The following is a 23,268-nucleotide window of genomic DNA, read 5'->3' as shown; positions in this document are numbered from 1 at the left end:
CATTGCTCCCAGCCTACACAAAAACTTTTAAGGGAAAGTTCATAGCAACATTATTTATAAAAGTCAATAACTAGAACAATACAATTTGTATCAACTGGTGAACAGGGAAAAATATATTCATCAATAGAAACAAATTATTGATATACACTACAACATAGATGATCCACAGAAACACTGTGCTAAGATAAAGAAGCAAGATGCAAAAACCTACATATTGTATACAACCTTAATATGTGGCAGAGGCTAGCCTATAGAGACAAAAATTGTATCACTGTTTGTCTGGACCTGAAAGTAAGAACTGCAATTCACTGCAAAGAGACAAAATGTATCTCTCCAGGGTGATGGAAATGTCTTAAGACTTATTGCATAATTCTATAAATGTAATAAATCACTGAATTTTATACTTCTAATCAATACATTTTAGGCATGTAATTCCTACTTTAATAAAACTGTTTTAAAATGTAGGTAAAATAATGGGATTCCTTATTCTCAAAGCAACACTGAAAACACAAAAATAAAATCAGTGGAAATATTCACTGGTTTATAAAAGCAAAAGTATTTTGTTCATCAAGAGTCTAAGTCTCTAATAAACACTTTGATTAACTGTTTTATTGTCTGGAGGTTTTGATAGAATATACAACTTGCTTTAATGCATTCAAATACCTAGACCAAAGGAATATTTATCATTTGTTTTTTAATTGAAATTTTCATCATCTTTTAATGCTAGTTTTGGAAAAAATGTTTTTTAAAAAGTTACTATTTCCAAAAGTATCTTTTTAAAAAATATTCAGCAGGCTAAATTATGTGTTTTAAGGCTGCTTGGAGAATATTTAAGTAATATGGAAAAAAAAATCCATCAGTTAATGGATGTGATATAAATGGAGAAATATTCCTACATTTAGAAAAGTAGAAGAAACATTTTTGATAGTTACATCACGTAGTACATGGAATATTTTATTATATACATTTGAGGTGCACAACCTGATGTTTTGCTATACATACGCAAAGTGAAATGATTTCTACAGTTGCATTTTTAGACATCCTTTGAAATCATTATAGCACATGTGTTTTAAGACATTATTGCGTAAGCCTCTAAATTAATAAATATCACAATGAAATTACATTTTAGCTACCTGTGAATAAATGTGACATTAAAAGCAAAAAGTCAGAGATTTGATACTACTGAGGAAAAAAGGCTAGTATTAGAAGTCAAGGAGAAAATTAAGTGAATTTAAAGATATTACTTTTTAAAGATATTACTTCACATACATGTGAAGATATAGGTAGAGATGGGTACACAGAGAGGGAGGAAACATATGTATATATTTACATACACACATATTTATATATAATGTTTTATTTATTGGGTTTCCATGACTCATTTAGATGATCTTGCCTCAAGGAAGTGAGTATCTGGAAATATAACTTTGAATCCTAAAACAGTGCTGAGAGAGACGAACACAGCAAACAGAAGTTTCTATGCAACAGAAATAGATTCCAAAGTATGATATGTTGGATTTGATGTTTTATTAAGCACTGGAGGTGTTTTGCCTATAAACAATTGCAAAGATGTATCTTATATTTGCTTAATGTTCTATGAATCTCAGATGAATTTGCCTCCATCATCACTTCAGATATTCCAATAATATAGTTGATATTCTATTTAAGTGCTAATGTAAGTACTATTTTCAGAGCCATTTCACATGTGCTAAACAATAAAAGCTGGCGTATTGTACAACACATAAAGAAATAAGACTTTTTATTTGGTTTACAGTCATTTTCACAAGAATATTAGGCTAGGTCTCTTCAAATCAGAGCCAAGTGGAGGGTGAAACAGGTTGGCAAATTTATGCAGATGATGTTTAAGTCCTGTTTTCCAACTTCACCTTGTAGCATGTCATTTTGATTTGCAATTTGTTGTTTTATCCTTGAACTTCTTGGTCTTTAGTTCAACCAAACACTATCTAAATTTAGATGTTAACAGTGATGTCATTGATATACTTGGAAAGTACCTTATTCAAGAGGCAGTAGCTTCACAGGAATTTTTGATAAATAGATCAAAGGGATCTAACCTGTCACACGTGAAGTCAATCCCTGCTACTTTAATCAAAATGTGAATTTTAGCAACTGTCATTTATTATCTCCACTGTATCATAAATGTAGAATATATAGACAGTGTTAAAACACAGATACATCAAGCAGAAAGAACTCTTAATAGTCAAGTAAGATGATTCTTTATGGAATGCATAGGAAAAGCATTTTTCATTAAATTAGAAGTATGCATACAATACAAATTGCAATGAAAAACATTAAATCATTGGTTTGTGAATAATTGCTGATTTGAGAATTAGTGTATACTGCAAAAATTCTCCCAAGAATTTTCTGTATTACACATCTCCATTTATTTCCTTTAATGCTTCTACACATTCTGACCTATATTTAATCTATATTGTGTCTTCTATGTTCTAATCCCTTTACTAAACATCTTTCACAAAGAACACTAAAAAAAACACCATGTTGCTAATCAATCATTTCCATCCATCTTACTTGACATCTCAGTATGATGTGGCATGGTGATTTATCTTTTCAGATACCCTCATGTCTACCTTCTACTGCACACTATGTTTGGTTGCTTTTTTCTCTTGTCACTGTAGGTACTGCTCTGTTATTAGAAGCTTATCCTTTTTCTACAAATCCATAATATGTCAGTTACTCAACTATACTGACTCCGGCATTTTTTTCTTTTTTACTCTATAGTCAGTGTAGGGAATGCCATTGATCTCCACAGTTTCAATTGACTATATATTTATGATGATCAAATATTTATTTCCAGTTCTCACATTTTTGCAAGCCTTAAATCTACTTGTTCAATTCAAGACACAATCAAATGTCTTTTTAAAAATATACACCTGAATAGCTAAAACACTTCTGACAAGTAGGTCAACAAAAACAAGCTAAAGATCTTTCTCTGTCATTTGTTAATTGTCCTCCAGGAGTTACTATTTAAACAAATTGTATTTATTTAAATTAATCCAGTCACACCATCAGAAAATGAAGTAACATATTTTATACATAGTTTAGTAAATTCAACATATCCATATCCAATGAATGATAAAATCTATGAATTATTTCACCTAAATATATTGGGCTATTTATTTGTAACTCCTGTGCCAAATTACCTATTATAGAATCCAAAAATGTTTTCAACTTTTACCAAGACCACTGAATAACATTTTCCAAACGTTTCTTTTTCTACCCGTGAGGCTTAACTTTGCCATACTAAAATCTGACTTGCCATCTAATTATGAGGAACCTTTCAATAGATCTCTATTATCTTTACATAAAACCAACATCCTTAGAATGGCCTACTGCAGCCTTGCATAAATAGTCCCTAATACAATATGCATAGAACAAATTATTATTACTATCAACTATTAACGAAAAATAACTTTTAACCTCAATAAGCTTATAAGAAAAGGAGAGATATCACTCAAATAATTCTGCAAGCAGATGTAAAATGCAACTGTGACTAGATAAAAAGTCTGTAGAGCTTTGTGAGCCTACAGTAAGGAGGCTTGATATAGGCATATAGGTGAAGGAAAGTTTGATTGTGTCTGAAAAATCTGAGCAGAAATCTAAAGATAAATTAGGAGTTAATTAGGTCAAAGAAAAAGACTGCAACATTGGCATACATCATCGCATTCAATGCATGTAGGAGGTTATTTAGATCCTTTACAAACAAAAAGACTATATATTCGTACTATACTATTCATTTATAATTGTTCAGGCTCATTTTACGACCCATAATACGGACTTGACTGTTGGGTGTACAATGGGAAAGCTTGAATATTCTGCTGTTAGTTTCAGTGCTCTATAAATTATTATAAGTGGCTAACTGAAATCTCAACAATGACTATGGATTTATCTATTACCCCTTGCAGTTCAGTCAGTTTTTGATTCATGTATTTTGATGGTCTTATTTTAGGTGTTTAAAAACATTTATGATTAAGTTCACATGATTAATTGACCCTTTATCATTATATCACTTTCTTATTTCTGGTGATAGCCTTTTGCCTAAAAAAATATATATTTTCCTAAATATATATATATATATGCCCTAGAATAGCCACTCCAGCATTCATCTAATTAATATTACCATGGTATATTTTTTCCATCCTTTTACTTTATCTGTTTATTTCTTTATATTTCACGTACTTCTTAACATAACTGTTTTGCTATTGAATCTAATAATCTCTGCCTTTTAATGGTATATTTAAGGAATTGACATTTAATGGTGATAATGCATATGCTTAGGCTTACACTTAACATTTTGCTATTTGTTTTCTATTCCCCTCATTTTTTTTCTTTGTTCCTCTTCACTTTTTCTGCCTTCTTTTGGATTAGCTGATTGTTTATATTCTATTTTATCTCCTTTATTGATTTGTTAGCTACAATTATTTTAGAAGTTTATAATAGTTTTCTATTTCTGTGTAACAAATTATCACAATTTAGAATCTTAAAAACACATTTATTATCTCACAGTTTTTCTACAAGTCAAGATTTTAAGACAGTTTTACTGGGTCAAGATTTTGCATTCTTCTCAAGGTCTCACAAGTTTTCAGTCAAGATGTTAACTGGGTAGTACTATTTTTGATTTGTTTGTAGAAACTTAATCCACTCAGGGCGGCTTGATTGAGGGCCCCACCTACTCACTGGCTATTAGCTAAAATCTATTTACAGGTCCTAAAGGCCACTCGCAGTTTCTTGCCATGTGGTACTTACCACAAGCAATTTGCAACATCGTTGTATGCTTCTTCCAAGCCAGAAGGAGAATCCCTCTTTTTTGTATGTGTGCAGTCCGCTAAGCCTCTGCTATATATGGAAATGGAGGTATGAGAGTAGCATGCTATCCCCCTCGGCCTAATAAGCAACCTAATCAATAGAATGACATCCCCATCACCTTTATTGTATTCTATTGGTCACAATTTCTCTGTACTAGAAAGAAAAAACATCACACAAGGAAATGACTCATTGGTAGCCATTCTAAGATGTGTTGGCACCATTGCTTCAGAGTCCAGTACACAGCTTTAACTTATCAGTTCACCTTCAAATGATACACAACTTCAGACAAACTATACAAGCATATAATTTACTTTTATTTCTTCTCTCCCACATTTTGTGCTACATTTTACTTTTATGTATGCTATAAATCCCACATCACAATTTTTTTTTCTTTAAAGATAGGGTCTTACTCTATGACCCAGGCTGAAGTACAGTGATATGATCAACTCATCACAGCCTTGAACTGGGCTCAAGTGATCTTCCCACCTCAGCTTCCTACGTAGACAGGACCACATTTCACTCCTTTGTATACATTCATATTTGAAGCTAATGTCATTTTTTTCTGCCTGAAAAACTTCTTTCATGTTTCTCGTAGCGTGTATCTCATGCTGAAAATTTCCTTGCACTTTTCTGTGTTTAAGAATGCTTTTAGTTAGCCTTCATTTTTGAAAGGTGTTTGCTGGAAATAGAAATCAAGGCTAACTTTTTTGATTCTTAAGTACTTGAAAGATGTTCCTCTACTGTCTTGCTAGTATTGTTCCAACAAGAAATTTCCCATAATCCTTATCTTGTTTCTCTGTATGTAACATGTGCCCCAATTACTTTTATAATTTTTTCTTTATCAAGGTTTTTGAGTTATGTAATTATGGTATAACTGGATGTCATTTTCTTAATATTTCTTGTGTTTGGGATTTGTGAAGCTTCATGAATATATGAATTAATATTTTTCATCACATTTCAAATTTTTTGGTGTTTATTACTTATGTTTTCTTGTCCTCTCTCTTTGCCTCTTTCTCAGACTCCACTTTCAAGTATATTATTAGGCTGTTAGAAGTCTTACAGGTCACCATTGATTTGTTCATGTGACTTTATTTTCATTTTTTAATATTCTGTGATTCATTTTGCGTAGTTTCTCTAGAGCTATGCTTCACTTTCATTCTGCAATGCTTAGTATATTATTAATACCATCTCATTCCATCTATCACATTGTAGTTTTCATCTCTACCAGTCTGATTTAGGTCTTTATTACAAGTTTCATGTCTCTAACTTTTTTTGACAGCTTGTATGACAGCAGTTTCAAGTGTACATTTAGTGGTTTTCTGTATAGAATTGTGCAAACTTCACCACCACCTAATTGTAGAACATTTTATTTAGCCCTTTAAAAGAAACACTATACCTATTTGCCGTCCCTCCCAATACTCTCTCAAGCTCTTATCCCCACCAATCCCCAGCCCTGGACAAGCACTATAGAAATTTATTTTGTTACTATAGATTTGTCAAATCTAGACATTTCACATAAATAAAATATTATGTGCTCTTTTGTAACTAGCTTCTTTCACTATGTTTTCAAGGTTCATTCATATTTCAGCATGTAGTAACCATTATTTAGTATGTAGTAACCATTATTTAGCATGTAATAAAGTTCTCTTTATTACTGATTAATAATACTTCATTGAATGAAAGTATGCGTTTTCACTCACCAGCTAATGGGCTTTTGGGCTGTTTCTTTCAGGTTTTGTGAATAATGCTGCTGTGGAAGTTTGTGTAATTTTGTGTGCTCATGTTTTTATTTGCCTTGGATATATAAGTAGGCACGAAATTGTGACTCATATGGTAACCCTATGTTCAAAGCATATGCACCATTTTACATTCCCACCAACAACATGAGAATTCCACTTTCTTCACATCCTTACCACCACTTATCTTTTTCATTATAGTTCTGATTATCTTTTTGAAGATAAGGGATATAGTTACAATAACTTGTTTTAATGTCCTTGTCTGTTGATTCTAATATTACTTCAGTTCTGATCAGCAAATTTGCTTTTCTGCTCGTTATGTGTTTACTTTTTTTTCTTTTTGCAAACTTGGTAATTTTTCATTGCATGCCATATGTAAATTGTACCTTACTGGTTGGTGAACATTTTTCTACTTCTATAAACACTACTGAAGTTTGGTCTTGTCATCTGTCATGATTTGTTAAGTTTGATCCATTTGGGTCTTACTTTTAAGAGTTAGATGGCACTAGAGCACTGATCAGCTAGGACTAATTACTGCCTACTAAATAACTACTAAATCAAAACTTTTTTGAGGGTACTCTGTCCAATGTCCTATGGATTATAAAGTTTTCCAGCCTGGTTAGTGGAAATAGTGACTATTTCTGATCCTCTGCGATGTCTAGATATTTTTTTTTTGAGACGGAGTCTCGCACCGTCGCCCTGACTGGAGTGCAGTGATGCAATCTCTGCTCACTGCAACCTCCGCCTCCCGGGTTCAAGCGATTCTCCTGCCTCAGCCTCCCGAGTAGCTGGGATTACAGGCGCCAGCCAGGACGTCCAGCTGATTTTTTGTATTTTTAGTAGAGACGGGGTTTCACCATTTTGACCAGGCTGGTCTTGAGCTCCTGACCTCGTGATTCACTCGCCTCGGCCTCCCAAAGTGCTGGGATTACAGGCGTGAGCCACCGCGCCCGGCCATTTTCAGATACTTTTAAAAATCTTTTGGGTAGTTTCTTGAGACACATACTGCTCAGGACTCAGCTGAATGGATATTCAAGAAAACTGCAGAACTCCAGTTCTCTCTGTGCAGTTTTCTTTCTCCTATACTCTGCAAAGAACGTTACCTACCTTGGTCTCCCCAGAATATCAGTTCTATTTTGCCAACGCAGACAATCCGCTGGGCTCTGTTTGAGTTCGCTGTCCGGCAGCGCATCTATAAAACATTAATATCCCTGAAAGCAGCATGTTTTTGAGCTCAGATCATCTCCCGGATCACTATTCTTCGTTACTGATTCCCAGCGTCTTAGAAACAGCCCCACTGTTTTGAGTTTTTTTTTTTTTTTTTTTTCTGAAGCAGTGGTAGATATTTCAAATAAAGTGTCAGTGCTGTGCGTTTCCCCGAAAACGCAAACTCAAGGAGATGCCTTCCCTCTTCCGCGTAGAGCGACAAGAACTCTGGGAGGCGCGCAGCTGAGGTGAAAGCCCGCTTGCCACTGGCACCGCTTACTGTCTAGCACGCAGGCGCAGAACCCAAAACTACGCCTGCGTCCAGCACCGCCCCGCGCCAGTTTGCGAATCCGCGCCTGCCAATTAGAGCGCACAATGGTCCTTGATGCACGCCCACTGACCCCCGCAACCAATCGCCTTTCCCGGCGCGAAGTCGACTGTGAATTCAAAGTACACCTAGGGATTGTGGGAAGGTTGCTGAACGCGGCACCGGGAAAGATGGAGGCGGCAGAAACTGAGGTGGAAACTGCAGTCCTAGAGTAAGTGTCTGCGGCCAAGTGGCAGCTCGGGGTGGGCCTGGGAGGACCTTGTGGGCTCCCCTGTATAACAATTGGTGCCCTCAATCCTGTACAGCTGTTGGGGTTCGACCCTGCTGTGAAGTGATCTTCATTGCAGCCCCGTCTTAGGTTCCTGAGGTGACTGTTGCCTGCTCCAGGAGTACGGCGATTGAGGGACCGTTCGCCTCTCCCCACATACACATACTCCACAGAGTGTGCTCTAGAAGGAGACAGTTTCATTTCTGTCTTCTTGTCCCAAACGACACTTCCCTAATTGCTTCTCGTATCTCCATCCCTGCCCCCTCGTAGACTGCTCCAGTCCCTAACAATGAAAAATCCTAGAATACACCAAGGCATCCAGCCCTCTGCCCTGAGTCCTTTCTCGGCTATTTCAAGACGCTGCCCCAACGCTAGTGCTCAGTGCCAGGAGGGATTCCAAGGCTCAGCATTCTTCCCCTTCCTTGCATATCTCCCTGGCTTCCTTCACATCCTAACTCAAATGGTTTCTATTCAGTGAGACACTCCCTATATAAAATCTCAGCGCTTTCCTCAAACTCCTTATACTCTAGCCCTGCTTGTTTTCTTTTTGTCACATATTACTACTGTATGCCCTCCATGCATACCATTACTGGTTGCAGTCTGTAGGCCCTTAAGGCCTTTGTGTAAACCCTGGTCAAGGCAAGACTCTCAATACTCATATACACATCAACATGTGTTTGTGTACACATGCGTACTATAGAATTAGCACCACAGGAAAATGCAATTTCCTGTGTTTCCTTGCCCCTCCAGGGTCCTGACTGAGGTAGCAGGCATCCTGGAACCAGTAGGCCTCCAGGAGGAGGCGGAACTGTCAACCAAGATCCTGGTTGAGTTTGTGGTGGTATGTACAAGATGGGAGCCAGCCTTTCAGAAGCCAGGGTCTGGTCCTGGCTCCTCTTATTGAGATACAGGACAGCATTGGTAGAGAGCAGACTTTAAGGAAACCTATAAAGAGGTAAGGATGTTCCCTGTCTCTGCCCTCCCTCTGAGCAGGACTCCCAGAAGAAAGACAAGCTGCTCTGCAGCCAGCTTCAGGTGGTGGACTTCCTGCAGAACTTTCTGGCTCAGGAGGACACTGCCCACGGTCTGGATCCCTTGGCTTCTGAAGACACGAGCCGTGAGTAGGCAGAGGATAGGAGTAGCAGCTGGCCTGAGTGGGGAAGATAGGAGGGTTTCAGTTAGGTCTCCCATTTGGCTGATGGGAAGAAGGAGGCCCAGTGTTGCAAGGGGGCAGTCTAGCAGGCCACCCTCACTCATGTTCTTATTCCTGGTGGCTCATTCAGGACAGAAGGCAATTGCAGCCAAAGAACAATGGAAAGAGCTGAAGGCCACCTATAGAGAGAACGTGGAGGCCATCAAAATTGCACTCACCAAGTCCCTGACTCAGATGGAGGAAGCCCAGAAGAAACGGACACAACTCCAAGAAGCATTTGAGCAGCTCCAGGCCAAGGTACACCCAGGGACCTTGAGTAGGGGGAGGGAAGGGCAGTTAGGTAAAAAGAGGGAAAGAGTGAGCAAGCTGAGTTGTGTCAGCTTGCAATCTTTCAAAATTCCAAACAAAAATAGACTTCTTCTGTTCTCTTTCCCTTGCTTATCTGCAGAAACAAATGGCCATGGAGAAACGTAGAGCAGCCCAGGAGCAGTGGCAGCTACAACAGGTAGGTTGATCCACCTAGGAGAGTATCTCTTCCCACCATCATGCTATTGCATGGACAGTATCCCCTACCTAGAAAACCTTCATTTTTCTTTCTCGTTTGAGGCACTGTAATATAAATACCAACATGGGCTTGAATCTCAGTATCACCACTTACCACTGGGTGACCTTGGGCAGGTCACCTAACTTGTATTTCTTTATCTGAAATGGAGGCAATAATAGCATCTACTCTATAGGGTTATTAAAGTGCTTAAAATAGTACCTGGCACATTGCAAGTTAAATAAGTGTTAGCATCACCTTCGTTCCCCTTCCCCAAAGAATGCCTCACCCTAGAACAGCTCATTCTGATATTTCTTTTTCTCTAGCCCCCTACTCCATCCTGAAGTGAATAGAGTCCCTCTTTTCATCAGTGAGTCTGAGCCCTGAGCTGGATGTAGGCTGGAGGGGTTAGAGGGATGGTTCTAAAACCTCAGTATCTGATATATTATGTCTGCACACTCACTCCTGGCAGGAGAAGCGTCTGCAGCATCTGGCAGAGGTTTCTGCACAGGTGAGGGAGCGTAAGATAGGAACTCAGAAGGAGCTTGAGGGGGTGTTTCAGAAACTTGGAAACCTGAAGCAGCAAGCAAGACAGGAGCGGGACAAGCTACAGAGGTAAGGCTGGGGGCATTGGCTGCAGATTCAGAATGGTTCAGCTGAGATTCCTTCCCTTCACACTTACCTCCTCTTTGTAGGCACCAGACCTTCCTCCAGCTTCTGTATACCCTGCAGGGTAAGCTGCTGTTCCCTGAAGCTGCCGCTGAGGCAGAGAATATTCTAGATGATAAACCCCAGCAGCTGGCTCGACCCGAGGAGCACAGTATAGGAGACATCATGGAGAGAGACCCTGGTGTGTCCTCCAAGGTAAATGAGAGATGGAACAAGTGGGCATGGGCAGGCAGGTGGAGAGAAGCTGGGAGATTGGCCTTATCCACTGTCTATCCTATATTTCTCCAAGGCTGATGGTCTACAACCTGCTCTAGATTCAAATTTGCCATGGCTCCCTGGAGGACAACAGCATGGAGAAAGATCCTAGAACAGGTCAGACTCCCAACTGGGGCCTTGGTGTATTTGGACTGCGAGTGTGGAAGGAGGGGAAAGCCTGGTTTACTTCTCTGTGCATCTGAGCTCTGTTACCCATGGAGCAGATAGGTGGTGAGAACAGGAAAGAGCTTATGTTACAATTTTAACACCTCCTTCCCATGCTCAGCACACCCAGAGCTAACTCCTATCTTCTTCTTCCCCAGTCCTCAGTCCTCTGACCCTCCCCCAACACACACACACAACCATCATTGCAAGAAAGACTGTGAACTCCTGAGTTCAGCCTGATTTCTGACTACAACCCAGGTGGGACAAGCTCTGGCATCTGTGGATTAAAAGCCCTGGATCTCTCTCAGTTGCATATTTGTTTCTTCATCTTCATATGCTGGCAGGCAGAACTGTTAATACAGATACTAAGAAGCCAATAACATGGCAGGAGCTGGGACTGTTTTGAACAAATGGTGTGCAGATGGGGAGGGGGTACTGACCTTGTGCCTCAGGAGTTGCTTCCTTCTATGATGCAGACATGCTGAATTTAATTCAAGGAGGAGGAGATTATTTTAGGCAGGTGGTTATATGCAGGGAAGATAATTTATTCACTAATCCAAATTGTATTCATGGATCCAAATGTTTGTTGAGTCCTTTGTGCTAAGGTTCTTGCTGTGAACCAGAGCTATAACAGTGAGCTCATCTGACCCTTTTAAGATATATAGCCTAGTGTTAACATTCTTGGTATCTTTTTGTGCCTTATCTAAAACATTTCTTGATCACTGTTTTTAGATGTTCATTTATTAGTTTTTTCAAAGAATCAGAGATTGGCTTTTGTCATCCACTGTTGTATGTTTTGTTTCATTGACCTCTAGTAATACCTTGATCATTTCCTACCTTCTGTTTTCAGATGGATTACATGTACCTTTTCTGTAAACTCTTATTTTTATCAGATGATCAGCTCATGTATTTGGATCATTATTTGGTTTCTGAAATAAATATCTAAGGCTATACATTTCTTTTGAGTTTATTTTCACAATCATTCAAAGCATTTTCTATTTTCTGTTATAATTATTTCATTGATTCATACGTTTAATTGAAAAATAATTTGGTCTTCTGTATGTTTGTGGGAGGATAATCTAAGTTTATTTTAATTTGATCAGAGGATGTCATTTACATAACAAACTTTGAAATTTGGTGAGTGAATTATAGCCTTGATGTGGTATTCTTTTTTAATGTTTCACATGAGTTTAGAAAGAATGCATTTTAGATTGTGTGTAGTATTTCCTATTAGATTATGTCTGTAGTTTTTTTTTCAATTTATATCTTCTATATTTTGTGGTCTGAGTATCACCTGAGAGAGGTGTGGGGCAGTCTTCAACTGGGATAGTGGAGTTGTTCATTTCTCTTTATAGTTCCATTTGCTTACTTACTTTGCTTTTTGCTATTAAATATTTTGCTTTGTACTATTAAAATATTTTATATATAAATACTTTGCTTTATACTATTAAAATATTTACATATTTTTACTTTTTTAAGGTGTATATAATTTTATATTTATATCTTTCTTCTGAACTGAACTTTTACCTTTGTATGATAGCCTACTTCATCTCTAGGCTACTGTGTTTAGCCTTGAAGTCTAATAGTTTTAATATTAAAACTATATTAATATATTAATATAACTTTGCCAGTTCTGGTTACTCTTTGCTTGACATCTTTTCACTTGAATTTCCATCCTTTTTTAGTTTCAACCTTTCTTTATATTTACAACTTGTATATAGCATTTAAAATGTTATTTTTTAGAAATTCAGTTTCATGTTTGTCTTTATGATTTTGTAGTTGTGTCAATTTTTTATTTTCTCTCTCTTGGTCTTTTACTTATCCCTTTCGTGTCTTTTAGTTTTATTTTTTATTGTTTTATTCTCATGCTTTTTTTGTTGTTGTTCGTTTGTTTGTTTAGAAGGTCTTGTCTGCTAGTTTAGCTTTCATAGTTAACAATGTCTCATTAATTAAAGAATCTTGATCTTTTTTTAATAAATGAATCCTAAATAGCTGTAACCATTGATAGATTATCCCACTCTAAACTATTAAGATATTTTTGTCCAGTTTGTTACTTCTAGCCTGTGTTCTCAAAAATTAATTTTTAAAATTATTTTATATGGTCAGTGCCTTATTTATATTTACTAAATTTACTTACTATTTTTGCCCACATTATTTTTACCTTTCAGAACTTTTATGTGAAATACTTTTTCCACCTAAATAAATGTGTCCGAATTTTCCTTAGAGTTTGTAGACTGTATAATGCTTTTTCTTACTATGAAAATATTTTTATTTCGTCCTCATTCTTGAGAAATGTTTTATTATGTAGAGAATGCTTGGTAGGCAATTTGACTTAATACATTGAAGATTAACTCATTGATTTTTGGTCATCTGGTTTTGGTCCTTGTTGATGAGAAGTCAGCTGTCAGTTTAAAAGACCTTCCTATGAACTTTTTTTACCCTTGGGGTGCTTATAAAACCTTCTATACTTAGTGCTCTATCATTTTACTATATTGTGAATAGTTTGGGATTCTGGTTTACTTATTTATTCATTCATTCTGCTTGCAATTAGTTGGGCTTTCTGTATCTTAAACTGCCACTTTTTCAGAAATTCTGGAGTATTTTCAGCTTTATCTGTTTAAAAAGCACTCTTATCTCTTTTGTATTAGCTTCTTCTAAGACACCAATTAGACATCAATTAAATTTTCTTACATTTTTCTTCATGTCATGTAAACTTTCTGTTGTATTTACAGTTGATCTTTTTCTTTAGATTGCATTCAAGATGCTTTTCCCAAGCCTAGTTTAACTTTATATAGCCAAGCTATTGTTTTTTATCAATTTATTGAATCTTTGATTTTTGAATCTTTGATTTTTATTTCAATAAGTTGTATTAGATCTCAGTTTACTACTTTTTTTTGGATATTTTCTTCTGGCTTATATTTTAAGCTCTTTACATTTTTAAGTCTTTTGACTATGTACTAGGTATATATATGAGCTTTTTTTTTTTTTTTTTTTTTTTTTTTTAACCTTAAACGTAATGTATGGACACTTTATCATTTTTTTGGAAAGGTTCATAATATGTAATTTTATTGACCTATCTCTCATACTCCCTGTTTAATGTAATTCATGTAGTTTCACTCTGAGCTGCCTAATTTTTTTATATCTGTGTGCTATCCCATTTTTCATTTCTGTTGTTTATTTTCTCTCTTTCTTATTAGTATTTCCCAGAGGCTTTTTTTCTACTTTGTATGTCTTTGAAAAGCACAAATGTCGGCATTGTTTTCTTTAATGTTGCTTTTCATACCTTCTTTTAAATTGTTTTGTCTTTATTATTCCCTTCTTTATTTTTTAATATTTGTATGGTTTTTGAAAATCAATATTTGATAATATGTATGTATTCTTTCACATATTCCAACAAATACATTTACATATTTACATTTTTATTTGACCACCACTCTGAGACTATCTCATATTTTTTAATACAAAGGCCATTCATTACTTCTAAATAGATTGTAATTTTAGATTGATTTTATTTTAAATCAAGGAGGTTTCTTTTGCTGCTTTTGCCTCTCACACGTACTTGGAATAGTGTTTAGTTCCTCTATGGATTTAAGATAATTTTCTTTGTTATTTTTAATGCACCAAATTTTACTGCTTACAGTAAATTTTACTGTTATTTCTTTTATTCCATTTGCTTCAAATTGTACAACATCTGTGAATATGTTACTTAAAATATATTAGTAACAATATACTGTTATTTTTTTTATTCCATTTGTGTCAAATGGTATGACACTTGTGAATATTGTTACTTAAAATATATTAGTAACATAGTATTTTATATGTGTAGTCATTTTGTATGTTCTTATAGGGAAGATATTTTATTATTTTTGTTCATCACTAAATCCGTAAGTTCAAGGAAAACCCTGTTAGAGGGGAGATCTGCCAACATTGGTGAAAATGTAAATGGTTGACAAAAATGAAAAAGGAACACAATGCATATGTAAGGTATTCCAGATTTTTAAGTGTGACTTGGAAGTTTGTATGACATTTCACAGAGGTAATATCGAAAAAAGCATTTTACTTATATATTATACTTCTATTACTTCTACCTTTTCTGAAATATCATTTTTTTCTGACAGGGTTCTAAACATTAAAAATAATTTAACACATTGCATTCAGTATTTCTGACCATTTCTATCCAACCAGTTGCTAGGATCAGTTTCTAAAAAACATCGTGAGAGGAAACTTGTTCAGAGTACCATCCTACAATTCTTTATTAAGGTCTTCTATATTTATGTGACTTATTCCTATCAGGTAAATATTCTTAGTATCCCAGATAGTGTCACCAAAGCTAGTACTGCTCATTCTGTCTGTACAGTTTTGAAATTTATTAAACTAAAGTTTCCTTTCTAATATTCTCCCCTGCCATAACAAAATGGACATTTTCTGCTGGTCATTATTTCCTGTAGTGCTAAACTTGTACTTTTTGCAGCAGTAGTGATGAGTGAGGGTTTTGAAAATCTCTAAAAATAAGTGGTTTACTTCCCTGTGCTACCAGTACATACTAATACAATATTAGGTGTATATATTTTATTGACATAGTATTTTTATGAACTTGTTTTTCCAAAGGGTAATAAAATATCTACAAACTATGTTAGTGATAACATCTGAGAAGTTTCTGCTAACTTTGAAAATGCCGTAACTATTTTCAGGCATTGTTAATATTCTCCCATTGTGGAGCCTTTCTGAGATTAATACACCTCATTCCTGCCTTACAGTTAGAACTTTGGGCTCTGAGAAACTTCCTATTTGAGTTTGTAATTCGTTAATTAAGAAACATGCCCGACTGATACAATTTGCTCTTGAAACCCTGAATATCCGAGATTGTTTTGAGACCCTTTTACAACTCATAGGTTCATTATGTCCTTAAATTTATAACTGTTAATGAAATTGTGAAAAAGCAAAAAACCTTAATATTCATAGAGCTCTGAAATATACAAAGACCAGATTTTTGGATGCCATATTCATATGCATTACTAAATTTTAAATTGTTAGATGGACTTTAAGAAGCACACTACCCAGGATGTGTGTAATTCATTTCATCATGCATTATAAAGTAATTATGCCCAAATGTAGAAGTTGATTGTTTAAGTGGGTAGATTATTATATACCTAAAATCGTGTTTTGTGGTTTATACCGGAAGAGGAAATTCAGGATCATGCTTTCAGAAGGTGAAGGACTGTTAGAGGCATAAGGTTATCACTAAAATGTTTAAAATAAATAATAAAAAATATAATTTAGTGCATAAATAATTTGTTCTGTTCATATGTACTATAAAAAATAACATAAAGTGAAATAATAATTTGTTTTCTGGAAAAACGATTTGTTTAAACCATTCTTTAGGTTCTCCAGGTTATCCAGTATATGAAATTGTATTGTAAAACTGGGTCTAATCCAGTTAAACAGTAAATGTCAATTTTATTAGTCTAGTTAAAAAGCAGTGATATTAAATGTTCATCTTTATCGTATAACTAATCATCGAACAATAATTTATTTTTTATATGAGCATTTGAGAAAAAACAGAAGCCTGTCCACAGTCTCCATATGCATGAGGGTTAGATAAAAGTCATTTGAAATAATTTATTTGCAGAAGTATAGCATTATCTCTGGTTGTTTCATTCTGTTACTTTATAAAGATAATAGACTGTGGGGGAAGATACATGGGTTTCTAGCTTGAAAATTCTTCTGTTAATAATTGCAAAGCAAAACTTTGTTTCAGTATTTGTTTTCAACAGAGAAATAAGAGGAAAAGGAGAGAAATGATAAATTCAGTAGAGAAATTCAATCATAAAAATATAGAACACGTGTATGTATGTGGTAGGTGTTTATACCTACCTACATACATACATAACATAGGGAGAATGGAAATAAGATGGAAGAAGTAAGTGACTACTTGAAGGATATTAGGATTTTTTTCAGATTCAGACCCTGCCATTAACCAGTTGCTCTCCTAATTCCTGTGTACGTGGACATAACGTCTTTGCATCCACAAATGAACATATACCAGTACCTTCAACATTAAATATAGTTACTTAGTAAATGTTCATTGTATAGTATTAGGGAATATTTTCCAAAGAACTGCCTTTTTAACTTAGCTTCAAATAGATGAAATTATCCAGAGGCAGATTTCATCAAACATTTATTAAATGTCAGCTATGGCTGAACATAAGTTCCAACAAGCTTTTAAAAAGAAAATTAATAGTTTTACCTTTTCTGAGTTTAAATTTGGAGATGGGAAAGAAAATATTTATAAAAAATAATTCTCTTAAAACAATGTTTATTATTTCAAAGACTAAGAAACGGAATATTTTGGCAGCACCAAGAATAATCTGTAATACTAGGCAGAGGAAACATAAGTGAAAGAAAGGAAGTAAGAGACTGATAGAATCAGGAATGCAAGTGGCCAGAGGAATGGGGGAAATGGGAATAGTGAGTTCACAAGGGCTTTTTATCTTTACTCTGATGGCTATAGGGATTCAAAGTTTTCACCCTGAAGCCATGGAAACCTGTTGAAGTTTTCTCTCCTACTTTTTCAAATAACCTCCAAGAGCAATTTAGTATATTGAAGTAGAGCTATCAAGGAAGACACACCGTCAATGAGCACATTGATGAATTCTGGGCAGAATGCACATTTAGAAAGCAGTACAAATGCTTCCATTTCCCGAAGTAAGCACATTTCCCTGAGTAACCATTTCTTATTTTTGGGACTTGCTATAATGACAGCAGCTAAAGAGCTGAAATCCATTTAGGCAATTAGATACACTAAACCAGCATTTGCAGTGGCACCAGAATGGAGCTTCTATTTCTAAATGCCTAAATGCCTCTACTTAAAAATAAGTCACTACTTAAAAATACAGTTATCGTAATTATGTATAGTTGCGGATTCTAACCACCAAAGTAGTTAAATGACACTAGTATTCCTGGATGGTCACAGTTAGCATTCAAAATAAGAACACACCTACTGGAAAGTGATGAATCACCCATCCCACAGTTCAGTGTTTTTAGGTATATTAGTCACTAAAGACTTGTGACTTCCTGAGAACATTGGAAAGCATTTTCAGCAATGTGAAATCACTTGTACCTGAGTAACAGCCTCTGTATCAAGGCTTCAGACACTAACAATTAAAAATAGGGAAAAAAAAACTCATCCATGATGAATTTGTATTAAATGTTTGTATTAACAGAGAATAATACAAAATGTTTGTATTAAAGAATAGTAATCTATTTCACATCAATTAGCAAAATCATAGTTTTTCAGCAATACTCTATGGCTACCATAATAACTTTAATTTTAACAATTATATTCAACAGTATTCAGAGATTCCTGGAATTTAAAGAGAAGTGCTGTACATTAGGTGCCTATGTCACCTTTGGCACTAGCAGCAGGGTGTTCTAATTCTTTTGGGGAAGTGATAGTAAAAATTGTATTTAATTTATAAAAAGTTTTGCTGGTATTAAAAGAAGAGGTTTTCTCTTTTACCCGCTTCACTCCTGTGTCTACACCTATCTCAAGAATTTTCAGGAACTAATTAACTAGCTAAATCTAACTCTTGCTGTGTGGTGGTGGTGGTGGTGTGGTGGTAACATGAAAGACAGGAATAGTGAAAAAAAAGAATAAATATTTAGGTAATTCTAACAATTATCATTACATACTATATATATTTTGTATAGGAGACAAACTGAAACCATGAGTTTCCATGCCCCTTGTGGCATACCTTTTATTTTATATTTAAATAATGAAATAATTTGGGTCTTTTCATTGCATTTTTTGTATCTCTAGAAAACTTAGTCTCCAATGAGAAAGGTGTTATTTAAGGAAAACATATTTATTCAAGTACTTTTCAATAAAGTAATACTTCCTGTTAAAAATGTTATTTAATTTTTATCTTGTAAATGTAGGTTATAAAGCTGTTTGATGACCTGGTTTGGTTTATCTAGCTAGGTATTTTGAAGTGTCAAATATATTAAAATATATATATATGCATTTACATATATTCTAAACTGTTTAGTCAGGCATCCTTCTCTTCATAATTTATTTTGCTTTATTTTTTAAGGAGTCATTTATTTCAATTATAAAGACATCTGGAAGCTACAGGAAGCTCATCTAACTTTGTTACAATTCTGATTGCTATCAGCAGTTTGCTATTTTTTACCTGAGTTTCCTGTTTATTTGTAAAGCATCTAAATGACAGCCTGGTTCACTTTTCAGTTTTATATTAGAAGCATTCACATTTCGTGCTGTCTTTGAATTCAACAGATGTTTGTCTTTTGGTTGTTTATCTTAGTTGAATAATATTAAAGTTTTGTGAGGAGAACAGTGTACTTGTTTTATTCCATCCCAGTTGAAGTCTACATAAGATTTGTTATGTGATTATATGAAATTATATGAAAGTCACTGTAATCAAAATGTGTTATGTTGGAAGATGGTACCACTAAGCTTTCAGTTCTTAAAACTTGATATGCAATAGAACCCCTTGGAAGTGGTCCTTTAAATGCAGGTTTCAGTCATCTCTGGGAGATTGAACTCTCAATTCCTGGTTCAGATTTTCAAAAGTTAAGAAATACCTCAGGTGATTCTGATGTAGCGGATTTAGGGACCATTTTGTGAGAAACCCTATACTATTTCTCATGAAGACTTTAGCATATTATCAACTCACTATATAATACTTAAAACTATGCAACAACAGACATGTACATTCTTAAAAGGATTGGACATCCAGAAAGGAGTTTAAAATACTGTTATATTAGGAAGAGGGGGGTGTGATTAAGTGATGGGAACATTGTGTTCTGCCCTAAGCAAAGCCAAAAAAGCTGTGCACCGTCACACAGAAAGATGATGCTGAAAACATAGTAATGGAAGTGTGAAAACAAAACTTTGCCTTAGAGTGTTTTGGCAAAGTAATATTTTTGTTAAACTCATACATGCTCACACGTACACACACACATGCCTGAAAAGCAGATGGGGTTAGATAAAGTGAGTATAAAATCTTGTTTTGTTCCCGCAGTAAATAAACTCGGAAAATAGAAATTCTTATCTATAAAGATAAATTGCCCAATTTTCTGGCTATTCACCAAATACAGAGCTCCTTTGGGATTAGATGAAGCCATATGACTGGATTAGAGCTAAGAGAGTGTGGGGAAAAAATGATATACACCACTTTCAACTCCAGCTCATGAAATCCTCCCACAACCAATCTTCCATTCTTTTTCTGTCTACTGACTAAATGGAGAGGACACTGAGGAGCATCAGGAATGTAAAGTCACAAAATGGAGAGAGCCTGGGTCCTTGTCACTTGGAAGAAAATGGCATAAGTAAGAATAACTGTGTTGGACTAATCTGAGTGAGGCAAGGGAAACAAAAAAACAATCTTATGTGATTATATGAAGTCACTGAAATATTGAGGTTGTGATATCAGAGAGCTTAAACCTTGTGAACACTTCTGATTTCCCTAAGCCAATATTTCAGGAAAATCTCTTTAACTATCGTTAATAATAATTAAACAGTTGTTGAACTAGAAAAAGCTATTCTTTGAAAGATCTTTATCTTCATTATAAAAAAAAATTGTAGGCACACACAAGGAATTTCCACTTCAAGAGAGATTTTTGTCAATGGCAGGGAGGCTAGTTGCATTAAATTCTCCATTTTCCACACCAAAAATCCAAAAATGTGTTACCATATAGTGCCTTACTCATTACTTCAATCTCAAATATTCTGTACTTAAACTCTAAGACATATCTGATTTGAAAAATTTATTGCTGACCTATTTATAGTTTAAAATATATGGTTAGTCAAAATATTTTAACATTTTTAGGAAGACTGAACAGTTGGAATAATTTTGAAAGCTATCCAGTGTTTATCAGCTCTCTTAACATTAGTCTTACCATGACTAATTAATTCTTCCTCTACTGATCCCTGACCAAATAAATATTTTGTGTGGTAGGTTTATAATATGCTCAGCTTCAACCTGTATGTAAATCAATAAAACTTCTAATTGTCACTTCTGAGTTTGGAATATTTTGTTCTTGCACTTTATTTGGGAAACCTGTTTGGTCAGCTGCTGCATTTTTCCTGCTATGAGTCATTTAATTATGCACATTTATGTTAGTATTTGTGCTACCCCATTTTTCTTTTTATATCACTTACCTGTTTGTCAGTTTCCTACAGTCTGAAGAACCTATGAGAAGTTGAGTGAACCACCATTATAAATGGTCTAAAATTTGTTTTAAAAAAATATTTGCCGTATTATGATTCAGTGTTGTTATTTTAGATTCTACTCTTGAAGGTTTCATGTTTGAAATGTAAAGTTTATTTTAAAGACTACAGTGATTTTCTTTTACCTGCTTTCAAATTTCTAGAAGCCACATCTCATTTTTTATATTTTAATATATACTTTGTAATTACTCCCTCTAGCCTCTTTCTGCCCTTCACCCTTACCCAGCCAAACATACACACATGGGGATAAGAACTGCCTGTATAGGATGGTGAGATTTGGGGATTATTTTTTTCCATAAACATTGTTCTTGAAGACTGTTTACCTATAGACAATATTTCTAATATTATCTTTTAGAAAGTCGAACAAAGAAATCTCAAATGTTATTTTTATGTTAAAATGTGATAAATAAAAGCAAAGATGTTGATTTTCAACAGTATGATGTTTCAGTGTTATCTCTGAGAGGTAATTGAGTTGTCATAGCAATAATTGTTAGAAGTACAAATGCAGGAATACCTTTTGATAAATACTTTGATTGCTTCCCTTCTTAACTGATACTCTGTCATATTCATTATTTTCATTTGTTGTTTTTATAACAATTTAATGGCGTATATATGTATCATCAACCACAAAATGTTTTATAGATAGGGAAACTCGCAACTTTATAATGTTTATCTTAAAAATACAAAATATATTTTAGCACTTTGACAAATCATTAAAAAAATACAATGTATTTATCAGCTGTAGTCAGCATATCTCAGGATAAAAAGTCAAGATTTCCACTACACCTGAGCATACAATCCATTTAGCACTCACCAAATTTTATTGTATTATTTACATTTGTAATTTAGTGTTAAAACTTCATCTTCTTTTTCCATTTATTATTACTACCAAATACAGCAGCTATTGCATAATAGGTATCGCAAAGTTATTTATTTGCAATGTATGATGGTGTGTGTTCTTATACTTTTAAACCTATATTCCAGTGGCTTGGACTGAATTCATCAGGATACATTCAATACTGGAAACGCATAAGGACGGATGGAGCTTTCACAGTGATCTCCAAATAAGTAAGGGTGTCTCATTCCCAACAACGTGTCATTCTAAAAGATGTGTTTTTTTTTAATTGCAGAAATATATATATGTAAATATATTTATATATTTGAATGAAATATTACCAAAACTTACCTTTTAACTATTTTTAAGTGCACAGTGCAGTGGCATTAAGAGCATTCACATTGTTTTAGAGCCATCATCACCGTCCATCCCCCAGAACTATTGTTATCTTTACAAGGTGAAACTTCATACACATTAAACATAACACATCATTCCTTTCTCCTCTAGGCACTGGCAACTACCATTTAATTTCTAGAAATTTGACTGTTCTAGGTACCTGATAAAAGTGGAATCATACAATACTTGTGTTTTTTTTTTTTTTTGCCTAAATTATTTCATTTAGCATTATATCCTCAAGGTTCATCCGTGTTGTAGCATGTCACATAATTTCCACATTTTTAAGGTTGAAAATAATATATTGTAAGTATATACTATATTTGGTTTAGCCTTTCACCAACGTTTTGGTGATGCTGCACCTATGGATATACAAATATCTATGTGCGTCTCTGTTTTGAATTATTTTGAGTATATGCTCCAAAGTGACATTGTTGGATAATATGGAAATTCCAAATTTAATACTATTTTCTAGAGTGGAGGCACCATTTTTAGATTCCCACCAGAAATGTATAAGAGTTTCAGTAAAGCCACATTCTCATTAACTCTTGTTATTTTTTGTTATTTTGATAACAATAATCCTAATAGATGTTATGTGATACCTCATTGCGGTTTCAATTTGCAT

General features: G+C 34.7%; 1 protein-coding gene and 2 long non-coding RNA genes across 9 annotated transcripts; 2 read left to right on the top strand and 1 right to left on the bottom strand.

The window, feature by feature from the left end:
* Positions 1–823: 823 nt before the first annotated feature.
* Positions 824–19,522, top strand: LOC116528405. The gene is made up of 3 exons (XR_004259013.1): positions 824–834; positions 5,272–5,275; positions 18,389–19,522. It is a non-coding gene; the product is annotated as an uncharacterized LOC116528405 (long non-coding RNA).
* Positions 4,508–8,087, bottom strand: LOC116528404. Its single transcript, XR_004259012.1, has 2 exons — positions 7,686–8,087; positions 4,508–4,932 (listed from the first exon to the last, which is right to left on the bottom strand). It is a non-coding gene; the product is annotated as an uncharacterized LOC116528404 (long non-coding RNA).
* Positions 8,217–22,837, top strand: ZWINT (ZW10 interacting kinetochore protein). 7 transcript variants are annotated; one of them, XM_032245646.1, is made up of 9 exons: positions 8,248–8,323; positions 9,131–9,221; positions 9,374–9,497; positions 9,664–9,830; positions 9,982–10,038; positions 10,547–10,585; positions 10,807–10,938; positions 11,033–11,115; positions 11,322–12,121. In XM_032245646.1, exons 1-8 carry the CDS (start codon positions 8,283–8,285, stop codon positions 11,108–11,110), a joined length of 729 nt encoding a protein of 242 aa, XP_032101537.1. In that variant the 5' UTR covers positions 8,248–8,282; the 3' UTR covers positions 11,111–11,115; positions 11,322–12,121. The 7 variants fall into 7 exon arrangements, with proteins under 7 accessions (XP_032101535.1, XP_032101532.1, XP_032101534.1 ...); XM_032245642.1 differs by having other exon boundaries at positions 10,547–10,689; positions 10,770–10,938; XM_032245644.1 differs by having other exon boundaries at positions 8,217–8,323; positions 9,131–9,501; positions 10,547–10,689; positions 10,770–10,938.
* Positions 22,838–23,268: the final 431 nt, after the last annotated feature.

This window comes from Sapajus apella, unplaced genomic scaffold (genome assembly GCF_009761245.1).
Source record: "Sapajus apella isolate SASKATOON/1434 unplaced genomic scaffold, GSC_monkey_1.0 scaffold58, whole genome shotgun sequence".
Taxonomy (NCBI): Eukaryota; Metazoa; Chordata; class Mammalia; order Primates; family Cebidae; genus Sapajus; species Sapajus apella.
Note: the sequence above shows the minus strand (reverse complement) of the source record. Positions and strands in the feature narration are given on the sequence as shown.

What these genes read in the sequence shown, in the direction of transcription:
- ZWINT (XM_032245641.1), top strand. Translation starts at nt 9,342, where the DNA reads ATGTTCCCTGTCTCTGCCCTCCCTCTGAGCAGGACTCCCAGAAGAAAG. An exon ending in TTGAGCAGCTCCAGGCCAAG is followed by an intron (nt 9,831 to 9,981) that starts GTACACCCAGGG and finishes GCTTATCTGCAG; the next exon opens with AAACAAATGGCCATGGAGAA. An exon ending in AGCAGTGGCAGCTACAACAG is followed by an intron (nt 10,039 to 10,546) that starts GTAGGTTGATCC and finishes CACTCCTGGCAG; the next exon opens with GAGAAGCGTCTGCAGCATCT.